Raw genomic sequence first — 15,863 nt, 5'->3', positions numbered from 1 at the left:
ACCCCCTGCGCGCATTTGGGGCCCAGTCTTAGTCCCACCCCCTCCTCGGCCCCGCCTCCGTCTGGCTCCGCCCCCCACAGCGTCCGGTCCGGCCCAGCCCCAGCAGCAGGGCTAGACGAGTGGAAGCTGCTGAGGGTCAGAAACACCGAGGCGCGCGCGCGGTGCGAGCCCGTGGCAGAACCATGGCAGGCGGGGAAGACCGCGGGGACGGGGAGCCAGTATCAGTGGTGACCGTGAGGGTGCAGTACCTGGAAGACACCGACCCCTTTGCATGTGCCAACTTCCCGGAGCCACGACGGGCCCCTACCTGCAGCCTGGACGGGGCCTTGCCCCTGGGTGCTCAAATACCTGCGCTGCACCGGCTGCTAGGGGCGCCACTCAAGGTGAGAGGGGCGCGGAGAAAAGTTGGGGCGATAGGGAGTTCAGAGTCCGCTCCCTGAAACCCGATGGGAGGTGTCTCTCAAGAAGAGGCTGGAGCGTGTACTCAGGAAAAAACTTGAACTGGGATCCCAGGGTTCACGCCTGCGGGCGGCGGAGACTATCAGCTTGTGGTCTGCATTGTCTTGGCTTCCCCTCGAAGTGAGGCCCACCTAAAGAGGTGCACGGTGCCCTTTTGCTGCGGGTCTGCCAGGGTGGCTGTCCTGGGCTGAGTGTCAGTAATTGTTAGGGCTGTAACAGACCCAGGAGGCGGAGCTAGGGAGGGACCAGCTTCCACCTGCTTCAGGTGAGAGGGGTGCGGTGTATCAGGAGGAGGGACGGATCCAGGGCGGGCCACTAGAGGTGAAGTGGTATCTGGAGGCTGGGTGTACCGGCCAAGAAGAGACTGCCGGGTGAGAGGAGTCCACGGGAAGCGACCAGGCCCGGGTTACGCGGAACGCGGGAGGCTGCACAAAGTGGAAAAGCCCTTTGAGTCACCGCCTCCCCACCCCCGCGTACACCCGCGGCTTGTGGCCCGCGCCTGGAAGGGAGGGGGCGGTCCCGGCTAATTTTAAACCTCCGTCCTGCCCTAGTTTGCACCGGCCCCAAGGCCGACTTTGCACAGTACTGGAGAGGCCCTTTTCCAGATGGCCGGCCAGACCTCCCCGCACTCGGGCTCGCAGCCCACAGACCCCCTCAGGCAGCCCTTCCGGCGCGCTGTTTCCGGGCCAAGACTCCGGGAGGCGCCCTTTCATCCCCTGGGGTTCCCCGCCAGTGGATCGGTTCTGAGTAGTTAGGAAACGCCCGTGGGAGTTGGTGGGGTGCCTCAGCAGGACACCGAGTTGCGCAAACATGCCCCCTGGGCCCGGGGTCTTCCCTGGAATGTGCCCTGGGCGCCAGGCCCCCAGGCCTGCATTCCTGGAGCCTTGGCCAGCCCCGCCTCCCAGCGGCCGCGGGAGGGGTGGGGAGACTATCGTCTGGGGAGTGGCACGTGTCCCTGCAGAGCCCAGCTTCAAGGCCACAGCTGGAAGGATGCAGCATACTGCCCACCTCCGGAGTTTTCATGCATCCCCATCTTGTCCTGCCCTTTTCACAGGAGCAGACTGAAGTGGGCCTAGAAGTATGTCCAGCCAGAGCCCACCTGCCATTCAGTAGGTGGGATAGGGAAAAAGGGGTACAGAAATGAGGTGGTTCTTCATCCTGGAACTACTTCAGAAACAAGGCTGGACTACTAGAGTATAGTATTCTTACCATTCTCCCATTCTGGAGCAGGACCTAGCTCTGACACTCCTCTTCACAACCAGGGTTAGGCCTGGGAGGTCAGCTGCAGGAAAGAGGTTCAGAACCATCCCTTCTCCCCCTTCATTTAGATACCTGATCTCCTGCATGTGTTTAGCATACAATAGGAATCTGGGTTTGATCTCTATCACCACAGAAAAAGGAAAAAATAAGACCAAGTTCCCAACCTACCAGGTGCCCTGACCTTTTCTCTTTTCCTTAGCTAAGGACATGAGTTGCATGGAAGAATGTTAAGTCCCTCACATGCAACTCTGCTTCCTGGTCTGTCCCCTTTCAGGATCTCCACCTGGAGTACTGAAGACTGTCCCGTCCCCCACTAAGAGCCTTTGGGAACCTTCAAGCTAAGTTACCACAGTGTCTGGAACCAGGACTCCCTGGAGCTGGCAGCTTTTCCAGGAATGGTCAGATGCACTGTGATGTGCTTGTCCCAAATATAAACTGTGACCACAGACCCAGAATAGAAGGCTGGAGGAAGAGGGACTGTGAATAGGATGGGGCAGGAACATCAGAGAGCTGAGGAAGGGGGGAGCAAGGCTCCTCCTCACAGGAAATGTTAACAACTGGTTCCTCCCCTAGTACTTTAAGCTGGTGCACCAGAAGCCCAGACATAACTCAGGCCTACCTTGCTAGCCTTCCAAAAGGGAGAGATGGCCCCAAACCCAGGCATCACTGTCCCAGGCTATAGGGCAGAAATAAGAGGGAGAGGTTGCTTACCCACTGCTGTTTCCTGTGTACAGTTGTCAAGCAGAGGACAGGACACAGCCAAGTGACCTCTGCCCTCCCACTCTGGAGCACTGGTCCATCATCCCTGCACACCCTGCACCCTCCCTGGTTGTGTATAGAAGAGGGCCCACTCTCACAGGGACTCTACCCCCAACAACCTACTGAACCTAGAGTTCCCTGGGGACTCCCTTTTTAAACCATTTCAGAGCTTGCAGGTCTGAGAAAGCCTTGCTCATTTCCTCCAAGTCTAGGAGGAAGCTCCTGTCCTCAGCCTCTGACTCATCTCCTGGCCCTGGTTGGTGGGGGGAGCCTGACAGTGCCTTGGGCCAGGCTAAAAGTTCCCAGGTCAGGGGGCCCTCAGGAGTGCCTTTCTCGCATATATGTAAAAGGCTGTCCCAGCCCAAGGACTTGCCCCCACCCCAGTGAGAATTGGCTCTTTGGTGTCTTATCTCTTAATCCAGAGCTACTCAGTTTTGTCTTCTCTTCTAGAAAGGGCCTTAGGAGCCTCCTCTGAGCCTCAAAGGCTTTGTCACATCTCGGATACCACTACCTTCTTCCTGGGCATTGGGCAGAGGACCTGAGGTGTTTCTCTGACCTTGTTGCAAGGGCTAGAGGAGTCTCCTCTTCCTGGCAGCAAGGATAACTGGTCATTACCAATAATTTTGTTCCCCCAGACAGATATGACTGAAGATTAGAGTAGGACGGGGGTGGCTTGGTGCCAAAATATGTCCTGACCCTACTCCAACCCACTCCAGCCCTGTTTACCTCTCAGGACCCATTATGGCAAGGGGGCTCAGGTATGAAACTGACCTTCTAGGTTAGGGACTAACTGAAGGGGTCCCTGAGAATTCTTAAGGGGACTGTAGAGTGCTCTGGTGATGAACTGAGCTCTTTCATTCCCTAATATGGGAGTCACTTTGAAGATTAAAGAAAATTGGGATGTGAGCATGAGTGGTGACCTGCCAGGCTTTCCTGTGACCTGTTCCATCTCCTGGTCTTTCTGGGCTAGAGAAGCTGAATTATAGTACCTAGATCCTTTCAGAAGTAGATTTTGTGACCTCAGTGACTAGCAACATATAGTGTGTGTGTGTGTGTGTGTGTGTGTGTTCATTTGTGTTTCCTTGCTAGAACTGGGAGGACCAGTTTGGGATATTTACAGAATCCAGGAAGCTGAGGGGGCAGTATCCAGCCCTTGGCAATCCTGCAGGCCCCAGCCCACACTCCCACTTTCCTTTCAGAGTTCCCTGGAGCACTTTTAAGTCCCATCCACCCAAGATCTGAGTCAATTAGCCTTGGTCCATTCAAGAGCAATTCATCTTCTTTCTGAACCTTGGTTTCCTCACTTGTAAAAAGATTATCAGGATAATCAAATGAACTAGGCATCCACACAGTGGAGGCAAAACAAATGTGGATTTCCCTCCCCAAAGCACATCCATGACATCTCATCCATGTCATCCAGGAAGTCTCAGTCTAACTAGAGACACAAGATAAAAGGAAAGGAGGGTCTTCAGAGCACAGGGTCCTGTGTTTATAGAAAAGGAGTCAAAATAAGTAATAGGCCAATTATTTCCTAAAACAAAAATTCTTCAGCATGTAATTCTGCCCTTCCTCCATCTTCCTTGCACTCTATTCCTGCATATTCATTCTCACCCGATTATACTTTTATAAAAAGTATTGGGGAGCTAAAGCTAGTTCTGTTTGGTGCATGTCTGTAATCCCAGCAACTCAGGAGACCGAGCAAGACAAGTTCAAGGCCAGCCTCAGCAACTTGGTGAAACCCAATCCCAAAATTTAAAAACAAAAACACCCCACCAAAACCCCAAAATGTAGCTCAGTAGTTAATCCCTGGGTTCAATCCCCAGTATCAAAAATGGGGGGAGGATAGACACCATCTTCCCCTAAGCTTTATCCTGTATATAAAACCATGTATAAGGAGACTTGGAGTGTAGCTAAGTGGTAGGGCACTTGTCTAGTGCATGCAAGTCCCTGGGTTTGATACCCCGTATTGCAAAAAATAAAAAATTAAAATTAAAAATTAAAAAAAAAAAACATATGTAGTCAATGGGTTTGGGCTGCCAAAAAAGCTTGAGTCTGGAGAGTAAATAGAAAAGTGGGCTGAAGGCTGAAGTGAGGGGCTAAGCCTGGAATGGGGGAGGGACTCCATCAAAAGACAGATACCAGAGAAGTGAGGAAGACAAGATCCAGAATGGAGCTGAGAATATGGGCCCATAGAGTATGCTGACCCTAATCATTGTCAGCAGGGACTAGGTTTGGACTTGCTCAAGCCTGGCCTAGCCCCAGGGTGTTAGAAACAAGGTCCAGAGGCTTGGGCTTTCAGAATGGTGACCCTAGGAAGCAGCCAGGGGTGTGAAGGATAAGTACCACCCTGGTGGCAGGAAGTCTCCCCTTTTTGCTGCCTGCCTGACTCTAGCCTGCCATCCCCCACCTCCACCAGGACAGATAGCTGGGGTTTGGGGAACACTGTCTTGGATGCATTAGGCTAGGTATTACTCCTGGACCTCCTCCCAGGAATGGAACCCTGGCAGGACTGGACAGGTGAAGTGGCTGAAGAGGCCTAGTTTCTTATCATAGAGGAAAGGGTTAACTTGCCTGAGGAAGCTAGAGGAGATGGACCACTTAGCCCCAACAGGTATTCTGGAGGAAAGGGCCATTCCTTGCTCACTTGGGATGGGAACACATAAGAGTTAGTGCAGGAGGAGAGGACAGCATTGTGGGCTTAACCTCTGGGGATGTGCTACTTTAGCCTGTGCACAGACATGCCTGACCATATACCTGGGTGTGTGAGTGGTTACCATGGCTAATATGATCAACCTCCAGTGTTACCACATCTGCTCCTCCCCTTTCTTAGCACTCATGGAAGTTGTGATTCGACATTTATTGTGAGCTTTTTCTGAGTCAGGCCTGACTGTCTTCCCTGCTAGGTTGGAAGGATGGGAAGGCCGAGAGAGAGGCACTGTCTGGTTCCTGCTGTGTCTTCTGAACCTAAAACAGCCAGGTTCATGAATGTGTGTGATTTGGAATGACTAGGAGCAGGGGTTGTGGCTCTGGGGTATGTATGTTTCTCTAAGATCCCAGAATACTCCAGTCCAAGGTGCAAGGAGATGGGGCTAGGCTGGGCTGGAGTTTGGGGGTAAGCTGCTGTGTCGCTGGGTGGGAAGAGGGATCATGAGGAATGTGAAGGTGGCCTTAACTGAGCTAGCCCTGGGTGAGATACTCTAGCCTTAGTGTCTTGATACACCCTCTCAGGCCTATTCTCAGTAGGACCTGGAGAGGATGACTCTGCTCCCAGGGAAGGGACAGAGGCCAGGCCCGCCCAAGGCGCCCTGGGAAGGGCAGGCAGCCAGGCAGGAAGTGGGTCAGAGAACAGGCTGGAGTGTTTGTCCTATGTCCCATGTCCCAAGCAAGGGGGGAGGGTGTCACCCAAGGGCCCTATAGGGGTAAACTGCCAGGAAGGAGCCAGATCATATTCTGAGGCAGGAGTAGGGGTGCAAAGCAAAGACAGAAGCTAGAGCTGGATTCCCTTTCCTCCAAGGGACCAAGGGCAGCTGGAGTCCTTGGGTGGGGTCCAGAGCAGGGCAGGGCAGGGCAGGCCAAACAGCAGGACAAATGTTGGATTTGACTTGTTCAGTGAAATGGAGACCATAAGACCTCCTGGCTTTCCAGAAGCAGGCTCTTCTTGGGCCATAGCACCTCAAGGGCCAGAGTCACTCAATAAAGGGGACTTTGCATAGTCTTGCATGCCAGCACTGTACTGTGGGGGAGGTGTCCACAACAAGGCACAGTGCTGCTCTCAGAGTGTCTGGAGTCTCCTCATTCTGGCCTCTATAAGGTGTTTCTGAAGGGGCTAAGTGCCATGTGGTGGTGGTGGAGGGAAGCCAGGCTTGGGGGAGAGAAACATGGAAAGTGGATACATGGATGGAGCACGTTTTCCTGTTACAAATGCCTATTTCAGGGCCCTGTGTAGACTGACTGAGTCAAACCCTAAAATCTGAGGTCTAACTAGGACCATTATAACTGTAGCCCCCTTGGGAGAAAAATAAAGCAACTAAGGCCTAAAGGGTCTGGAGAGTCTATGTATCATCCCCTGTTCCTCAATATCTTACTTGCAGAGATGTTCCCAGCTCTGTCAGCTGGGTTTGCACCTCACTGCATGCTTAACACTTTCTCCCTGGGCTTCAATGCTTTGTAGCTACAGCTTATCACCCCACATGCTTGTGAGCTTCCTTGAAGGCAAGAACTTCTTCCCATCTTCTCTCCATGCCCCTTGTTCATTTGTGTTCATTAGTTCAACAAGTATTCAGTGAGCACTTACTGTGTGCCAAGTACTGTGCTAAACTCTGCAGGTATAGCAGGGAGCAACACAGGCGAAGTGCCTGAACCTAGTCAGTGGGGAGGAAAACTAGTGTCATGTCAAGGATATGATAAGATTATGTGGGATGCCTCAGCAAGGAGTGTATATATGGAGTTGGGTGGATTGCCTAACATTGGCTGGACAATTCAGGAAGGCTTTCCAAAAGCGTTATCTTTGGATCCTGAGTCCAAAGCCAACCTTAGCAATGGCGAGGCGCTAAGCAACTCAGTGAGACCCTGTCTCTAAATAACATACAAAACAGGGCTGGAGAGGTGGCTCAGTGGACAAGTGCCCCTGAGTTGAATCCCTGGTACCGTCCCCCCCCAAAAAAAAAAATAGGTACTAACCAGGAGAGGAGATGGCACATACAAAGGGCAAGAAAGCCTGGCACCTGAGACAGAAGGGCTCAGTACCTAGAAAGTACTTGAGAAACAGTTGCTGAAGGAATGTTCAGCTACAGTGAAGATGCTTGTGTGCCTCTCGACCACACCTCAGGTGGAAAGTAAAAGGTTATAGGAGGTTTTGTTCGTTTGTTTGGTGCTGGGGATTGAACCCAGGGGCACTTTTCCACTAAGCTATATCCCCAGCTCTTTTTATTTTTATTTTGAGACAGGTTGTTGCTAAGTTGCTAAGGTTGACTTCCAAGTTGTGATCATCCTGCTTCTCAAGTCTCTAGGATTATAGGCATGTGCTACTGTGTTGGCAGGTCATCAGGCATAGGGTCTTTATACATATCTTTGCCACCTCTTCCCCAGCTGCATTAGTCAATTTTGTGTTACTATAATGAAATACCATGGCAATTAACTTATAAAAAGATAAAAAGCTATTTTTGGCCTATGATTCTGAAGGTTTGAATCCAAAATGGATGGCCCCCATGGTGAGGGTGGCATATCATGGCAAGAGTACTTAGCAAAGCAAATTGCTCACATCTCATGGACCAGAAAGTAAAGAGAAATACTGGATTGGCTGGGGTCTCATAATCTCTCTGAAGGCATCTTAAGAGCCTTACAAAGGTGAGCAACTCATCACTTCTCAATAGCCCCACCCTGAGGACCAAACCCTTAACACATGGACTTCAGGGGACATTCAACATCTAAACTATAGCACCAGCCTTACAGCTATTCTTCTATCCTCAGCTGGAGGATTGTGCCCTGCAAGTGTCTCCCTCTGGGTACTACCTGGACTCCGAACTGTCCCTGGAAGAGCAGCGGGAGATGCTGGAGGGCTTCTATGAAGAGATCAGGTTAGAACTGATAGAGCCAGGGAAGCAAGGAGCCCTTCCCCATCCTCCACAGGAGCTAGCATGTGTCTGGTCCAAGTCCCCACCCTTGTCCCCACCAGGGGCTGGCTCAGGTGTCAGCAGCTGAGACACTTGATCTATAGCCCGGGCTAGAGGTCACCTCCTGCCACCCCAGGGAACTATGCCTGGGGAATCCCAAAGCTTGGCCAGTGTTACTTGCTGCCTAAGATGAATGCAGGAGCTCTCCCACATACCTAAAATACCTGTGTTTACACAAACCCTCCTGTCTGGCTAAGCCTTGGGCCCTTGGAGTAGTGGTTGGGAAGGAAGGAACTGGGCCAGGGATTGGCATGTGGAAGACTTTTGCTGTATTAGTTCAGGGGGTGGGACCCTGAGGAATGGGCTGGGAGCTGCTGACTAGGCTGCTTGATTCCAGCAAAGGGCGGAAGCCCACTTTGATTCTGCGAACCCAGCTCTCAGTGAGAGTCAACGCTATCTTGGGTGAGTGTGTCCAGCAGTCTCCCAATATCCCCACCCTCATAGCCCAGTTGGTCCAGTTTCTTTCAGGCCTGTGCAAGACTGGACAGAGTAGATTGGAGACTGAATGTGCCCCCTCTTGCCTTCCCCTGACCTCTCCTCCCAGGGCCAGGACTAATGCCACAACTAGACTACGGTGGTGGCAGTAGTGGGAGGTACCCAGAGTCAGGGACTAGAGAATACTAGAATCTTCTTTGGTGGGAGGTTGTGGTTGTGTTCTAGAGGAGGAGGACTGTCACCTTAAGGGTTTTACGCCTACCTACCCCTTGCAGAAAAACTATATGGGTCCAGTGGCCCTGAGCTCCGCCGTTCCCTCTTCTCACTGAAGCAGATCTTCCAGGTGAGGCTCAGAGGTGGGCTGGGGGGGGGGGGGGGGGGGGCCAGCCCAAACCTCCCTAAAATCCCCTGTGGTGCTACCAGGAAGACAAGGACCTGGTGCCTGAATTTGTGCACTCAGAGGGACTGAGTTGCCTGATTCGTGTGGGTGCTGCTGCCGACCACAACTACCAGAGCTACATCCTTCGAGGTCAGCCCCACTCCTTCCCCATGACTTCTGCCCCCATGACCCCCACCTCTGCTGACCTCTTCCATCCCTGTGTCTGCAGCACTGGGCCAGCTGATGCTTTTTGTGGACGGGATGCTGGGGGTGGTAGCCCACAGTGAGACAGTGCAATGGCTGTATACACTGTGTGCCAGCCTGGTAAGTGACCCTTTACCCAGTCATGAACCCTTCTCCCATTGCTTATCTGAGCCTCAATTTCCTCTTCTGCAAAGTGGACTGAAATGGAGCAAGTCTGGGGCTCCTCTAAGCCTAGAAGGCTTTTTTGGGCCTACCCCTGGAGCCAGGTCTTTCAGCCTAGACTATTCTTTCTAGGTCTAACCCCCGGAGCCCTTCCCCCTTCCCCCTTCCTATAGGAGCTAGCAGAGGTCTGTCCCAAACCCCACTCACTTGTAGTGACATCTTCCCATAGTCTCGCTTGGTGGTGAAGACGGCCCTGAAGCTGCTGCTGGTGTTTGTGGAATACTCTGAAAACAACGCACCGCTTTTCATCCAGGCAGTCAACTCTGTGGCCAGCGCCACCGGTCAGAGTCTGTCCCTTCCTCTGCCTCTACTCTGAGCCCTCTCTCCTGCCTGCTCCCCACCCCCCATGACTACTCCCCTTTCTGTGTGGCAGGTGCTCTTCCCTGGGCTAATCTGGTGACTATCCTGGAAGAGAAGAATGGTGCCGATCCTGAGCTGTTGGTGTATACTGTCACCCTCATCAATAAGGTGTGGGTGGGGATCAGGTGCTAACTATGGGGCCCTGGGGCTGCTGACCTGTAGTCCCCACCAGCCTCTGCCTTGGCTTTCTATCCCTATTCTCCAGACACTGGCTGCGCTCCCAGATCAGGACTCCTTCTACGACGTGACAGATGCACTGGAGCAGCAGGGCATGGAGGCACTGGTACAGCGCCACTTGGGCACTGCGGGCACTGATGTCGACCTGCGCACTCAGCTTATGCTCTATGAGGTGAGCCCAGAGTAGGAAAATGGGAGGGAGAGGTGCAGTTCCCCAGCATGCCTACGGGGCCTCAACCACAGGCTCACTCCCTGGCCTACCTCTGCTAGAGCGCCCTACGATTGGAAGATGGAGACTTGGAGGAAGCAGCAGCCACTGCAGCTGCAGGTGGTCGGCGGGAGCGGCGAAAGCCCTCTTCAGAGGAGGGCAAGAGGAGCCGCCGATCTCTGGAAGGGGGAGGCTGTCCTGTGCGCTCCCCAGAACCTGGGTAAGTACGAGCCTTGGTAGCTGGGGAGGGGTGAGTCTGCCAGGCTTGACCCAATCTGGTGACAGGCCCGACCTGAAGCTCCACAGGCTCCGCCTCGCCGATAGGCTCCACCTCTACCACCAGTCCTGCCCAGCTGATAAGCCCTGCCTCCAGCCCTGTGGGCCTTGCCTCTGGGCTTGGTACCTTGGTGAACCTTTTTCCTGCCATTTCTGTGGCGCCCTCAGCCGGCAACTCCTGTGAGAGGAGCATCTACAAGTAAGTAGGAAGATAGAGGTGGCTCCCAGAGCCCTATCTCCAACTGTCCCTCCACTTTGTGCCCCTCCACGGGCCCTCAGCCTCCTCTGCCCAAACGCGTGCTTTCTCTCTTTCTTTCCAGACTTCACCAAACTGCTCCCGTTTGGTAAGTGACTGCTGGGTGTGGGGTTCGGCTCTGTCTGGACCTCCTCCTGTGGCTTCCCTTTATCTCCTTCCGACATTCCACCTGTTTTTGCCTCTTGTTTTGTCTCCCTACTCCCTTTCTTTCTGTTTCTCTGTCAGTCTTGTTCGGCTCTTTGACTCTCCTGCACCCTGTCCTGCTTCATGTCATTCTTTCCCCTCCCCTTCCAGTGTCCTCATGTCCTACCTCCTCCACTCCTTCCTCTTCCTCCCAATATCACTGCCCAACCTCTGTGTAAGTGCCAGCAAATGGGCCTTGAGGTGGAACCAGCACCACAATTACCATTTCTTCCTCTCATCCCCCTACCCAGGGCCCCTGAGAGCCCACCCGTCCCCCAGTCCCCTACTGGGCAGGCCAGGCTGGAGTAAGTACAGAGGCCAACCTGCCAGGTCTGCCATGTGCTCAGGGCTTCAGCATTGCTTCCCCAGCAGGGGTTCCACATGCCCCCTAGCAGCCAGAACTGGGGGATTCTCAGACCCTGCTCCTGCCACCAGATTAATGCCTCCATAGTAATCCAAAGAGCAAGCAGTGGGAAAGCAGTTCACTGGGGTCAGAGTAGTCCCTGTGCTTCAATAGTGAAACTTTAACAGCTTAGACCAGAAATGGGGATAGGGATACCCAGCTCAGGAACAGGGCAAGGAGGGCATCTAGGGTGCTGTGTGGTATGTGGGTAGTGGAGCAACCTAACGCTGTGGGAAGGGCAGTGACAGGGACCAACAGAGGCTGGAGGGGCCAGAAAGGAAACATTGGATAGCATAAACTTAAGTGCCTACCCTTTCTGCAGGCAGGCAGGCTGTAGGGCTCAGAAGCTGCCAGACAGGCCAAAGGAGGGATAGCCATTCCCTTCTGCTCAGAAGTTCCTTATAAAGTCAGGATAGTGAACAAGAAAGTTGCAAGTTAGATGTTAAGTAGAGCTTTTCCCTGTACTTTGACATAGGAATGTTGGGTTGGTGCTACTAACTCCCCAGATGTGGAGAGTTGAAAAGGGGCTTGCCTCGAGGGGACAGGGGTCTGCTCAGCGCATGGACTATTCCCTGTGCCTGTGTGTGCCTGCAATTGGGGGCAGTGTCCAGGAGCTCAGCAAGGCATGTGTACCACCCTGGGATGGACTTGTGTCAGACACCATCACTGACAAGTATCTCCCCTCAGAGCCCGGTTCCTGGAAGGTGTGGCAGCAGCAGAAACAGAGAAGCAGGCTGCATTGGCCCAGGGCCGGGCAGAAACACTGGCTGGGGCCACACCAGATGAGGCTGATGGACCCCCAGGTGAGTAGACAGGTGGGCAGAGTCCAGAATCCCACCCTTATTGTGCATAGAGGGCAAGATGCCAATAGCCGCTTCTCTTTTTCTAGGCATCCGGGAACTATGGGACTCCTCAGAGCCAACCCCTGTACCCAGACCCCCCCAGAGCCCTGTCCCTCGAGTCCTGCTCCAGGCCCAGCGGAGCCTTGAGGTGGAGCCTAAGGAACCACTGGTGCCATCAAGCCCCAAGGCTGAGCCCATCCAGGAGCTCCCAACCCGTACACCAAAGCTCTGCATTGGGGACCTGGACTTCTCAGATCTGGGGGAGGATGAAGACCAGGACATATTAAATGTAGAATCTGTGGAGGCCGGGAAAGGGGCTCCACCCCCACCTCCCCCACTTCCCCTGCACTCTGGAGGCTCCCCACCTCCTCCCCCTCCACTTCCCCTGCACTCTGGAGGCCCCCCACATCCTCCTCCCCCACCTCCATCCTCCTGCCCACCACTTCCCCGCTCAGCACCCGATGGCCCAGCCCTCCCCACCAAGAGGAAGACTGTAAAACTCTTCTGGCGGGAGCTAAAGCTGGCTGGGGATCACGGGAAGTCTGGAAGCCGCTTTGGGCCCTGCACCACCCTGTGGGCCTCCCTGGAGCCTGTCACAGTGGACACAGCCCGGTTGGAACACTTGTTTGAATCCCGAGCCAAGGATGTACTTCCTTCCAAGGTAAATACACCAGAGATGGGGAAAATCAGAGTTCAAGGGGGTGAAATAGTCCCTCATCTCCCACATGGGGAAACCAGGATAAAGAGAGAAGGACTTGACTTGGGCTCTCTTAATAAAGTATTGACAGAGCCCTAACTAGAATCTCAGCTTATCCCAATGTTTTATGTGTCCTGGGTTCCCATTTGTAGGATCATTAAGCCATTCAGAGGAATACCTTGGAGTGCTCTCAAGATTGCTGCCCCAGCTAGTCCTTTCCCCAATCTTTCACTGTTCTTCCCCCCATCTTATAGAAAGCTGGTGAGGGCCGCCGGACAATGACCACAGTGCTGGACCCCAAGCGCAGCAACGCTATCAACATTGGCCTAACTACTTTGCCACCTGTGCATGTCATTAAGGCTGCCCTGCTCAATTTTGATGAGTTTGCTGTCAGCAAGGATGGCATTGAGGTGGGGATACCCAATGGATGTGAAAGGGAGGTGGGAGATCTGGACATCTTACTGACATTTCCACTCCCTCTGGTGGTAGGGATGGGCTTAACATATCTGCAGGGCATTTGCCAGACCCTGGGAAATGACTAAAGGAGGAGTGAGAGATGACTAAAGGAGCATGAGGCCTCAAGCTAACACTGTGGGGCGGTGGTTGCATCCTCAGAAGCTACTGACCATGATGCCCACGGAGGAGGAGAGGCAGAAGATTGAAGAGGCCCAGCTGGCCAACCCTGATATACCCCTGGGCCCAGCTGAGAATTTCCTAATGACTCTTGCCTCTATTGGGGGCCTGGCTGCCCGCCTACAACTTTGGGCCTTCAAGCTGGACTATGACAGCATGGAACGGGTATCTGGGTCATAAAGTGGGACAGGTAGTGGGGACAGGTAAGCATGATGAACATGAGTCTAAAGCCCTTGGTTCTCCTACACCAGGAAATCGCAGAGCCATTATTTGACCTGAAAATGGGAATGGAACAGCTGGTGCAGAATGCCACTTTCCACTGCATCCTGGCTACCCTGCTGGCTGTGGGCAACTTCCTCAATGGTTCCCAGGTAAGTGAGAGCACGTGAGGATTAGAGGTCAGGGCTCTGGAGCCAGCCAGGCCCTGGCTCAAATGGAGTCTTTCAGAGCAGTGGTTTTGAGCTGAGCTACCTGGAGAAGGTGTCTGAGGTGAAGGACACGGTGCGCCGGCAGTCGCTGCTGTACCATCTCTGCTCCCTGGTGCTCCAGACCCTACCTGATTCCTCCGATCTCTACTCAGAAATCCCTGCCCTGACCCGCTGTGCCAAGGTTAGCACCAGCAAAAGATTCAGTTAAAATGGGCTGGGGCACAAGCGAGCATTTCTTCCTTGGGTTGGCTCCTCCCACTTTTCCCTATTTGGGCTGTGCTAGGGTGTGCTCCAGCTACAGGTGTGTGAACTATGCTCTGCCTCTCTTGGCCAGGACACACCTACTCAGTCTTTTGAGTCTCAGTTCAGCTGCCACTTCCTCCAAGAAGCCTTCTGTCTCTGTTGCAGCAAATGGACTTGTCTCGCATATTAGATTGAACTTTTGGAGAGCAGAAGCCAAATGTTAGTTGTGTCCCTAGGCCCACAATGGCCAGTCTGGCAGAGGCAGCCTCAGGCAACCTGTTACCTTTGGGGTGACAGCTCATGTACCCACTTGCTTTTCCAGGTGGACTTTGAGCAACTGACTGAGAACCTGGGACAGCTGGAGCGCCGGAGCTGGGCAGCTGAGGAAAACCTGAGGAGCTTGGCTAAACATGAACTGGCTCCAGCCCTGCGTGCTCGTCTCACCCACTTTTTGGCCCACTGTGCCCGCCGTGTTGCCACACTGAGGGTAGTGCACCGCCGTGTTTACAACAGGTAGGGGTATGGGCCCCAAAGAAGCAAGACTGCCACCAACATCTCTCAAAGGGCAAGCAGGACTGCCCATCCCTCCCCCACTCCAACCTGCCTAGGTTTCATGCCTTCCTGCTCTACCTGGGCTACACTGCACAAGCAGCCCGTGAAGTGCGCATCATGCAATTCTGCCACACGCTGCGGGAATTTGCCCTGGAATATAGGACTTGCCGTGAACGAGTACTGCAGCAGCAGCAGAAGCGAGCCACTTACCGTGAGCGCAACAAGACCCGAGGACGCATGATCACTGAGGTAGTTACCCTTCTGAGTCTTGACTGCCACCCCTTGGTTTCTTTCCCCTACTCTCAGCTCATCCTTTTCCCATCCTCAGACAGAGAAGTTCTCAGGTGTGGCAGGGGAAACCCCCAGCAATCCACCTGTCCCAGTGGCTGTGGGGAGTGGACCAGGACAGGGTGATGCTGACAGTCATGCCAGTATGAAAAGTCTGTTGACCAGCAGGCCGGAGGACACCACACATAGCCGTCGCAGCAGAGGTAGACCTATAGCTGCTGTGGGGAATGGGTAATAAGGCCACCTTGACCTGACCTCCCTATCTGGTCTCCCACAGGTATGGTCCAGAGCAGCTCCCCAGTCATGCCGCCAGCAGTGGGACCTTCCACTGCACCCTCTGAAGAATCCCCAGGCTCCAGTTTACCCAGTGACACATCAGATGAAATCATGGACTTGCTAGTGCAATCAGTGACCAAGAGCAATCCCCGAGCAGCTACAGCTCGAGAAAGGAAGCGTTCCCGTGGCAACCGTAAATCTTGTGAGTACCCACCATAAGCCCACTGCTTTCCCGAACCCCATCATCCCCCTCCAACCCTACTCTGTCCCTACAGTGAGACGAACACTGAAGAGTGGACTTGGAGATGACCTGGTACAGGCGCTGGGTCTGAGCAAGACTCCTGGCCTGGAAGTGTGAAGGTGCTGCCTCAGGAAATTTAGCTGGATCCCAGCCTGCAGCATAAGAGACTACAGAGCAAGGAGAACCCAAAGCAAAATTCTGGTCCCAGAACCCAGTGTCCAGGGACTGACCAGTACCTTAAGCAGTATTAGGTGTGTGTGTGTGTGTACGCGCGTGCATGCATGGGCTCATGTGTGACCTCCCTACTTGCCGCAAAATAAAGTTTTCGTAGCTAATTCCAGAGCCTTTTTCCTTTCAATGTCTCCCCAAGCTGAGCCTGTAGCAAGAGGGAAATACCATACGACTAGTTC

The 15,863-nt window shown here is 53.6% G+C and overlaps 1 protein-coding gene across 2 annotated transcripts; it reads left to right on the top strand.

Moving 5' to 3' along the window:
• Window positions 1-90: 90 nt before the first annotated feature.
• Window positions 91-15,788, top strand: Fhod1 (formin homology 2 domain containing 1). 2 transcript variants are annotated; one of them, XM_046435037.2, is made up of 22 exons: window positions 91-383; window positions 7,948-8,054; window positions 8,488-8,552; window positions 8,861-8,928; window positions 9,009-9,114; window positions 9,194-9,288; window positions 9,560-9,671; window positions 9,764-9,858; window positions 9,956-10,099; window positions 10,198-10,355; window positions 10,434-10,610; window positions 11,941-12,056; window positions 12,143-12,756; window positions 13,047-13,202; window positions 13,408-13,590; window positions 13,677-13,796; window positions 13,873-14,034; window positions 14,419-14,609; window positions 14,705-14,897; window positions 14,977-15,139; window positions 15,214-15,414; window positions 15,488-15,788. In XM_046435037.2, the coding sequence occupies exons 1-22, from the start codon at window positions 183-185 to the stop codon at window positions 15,568-15,570; spliced, it is 3,510 nt and encodes a 1,169-aa protein (XP_046290993.1). In that variant the 5' UTR covers window positions 91-182; the 3' UTR covers window positions 15,571-15,788. The 2 variants fall into 2 exon arrangements, with proteins under 2 accessions (XP_046290993.1, XP_046290995.1); XM_046435039.2 differs by lacking the exon at window positions 8,488-8,552 and having other exon boundaries at window positions 247-383.
• Window positions 15,789-15,863: the final 75 nt, after the last annotated feature.

The sequence above is a fragment of the Marmota monax genome, unplaced genomic scaffold (genome assembly GCF_021218885.2).
Source record: "Marmota monax isolate L192 unplaced genomic scaffold, Marmota_monax_Labrador192_F-V1.1 WCK01_AAM20220418_F8-fsc00024, whole genome shotgun sequence".
Lineage (NCBI taxonomy): Eukaryota > Metazoa > Chordata > Mammalia > Rodentia > Sciuridae > Marmota > Marmota monax.
This window is presented reverse-complemented; position numbering and strand designations above follow the sequence as displayed.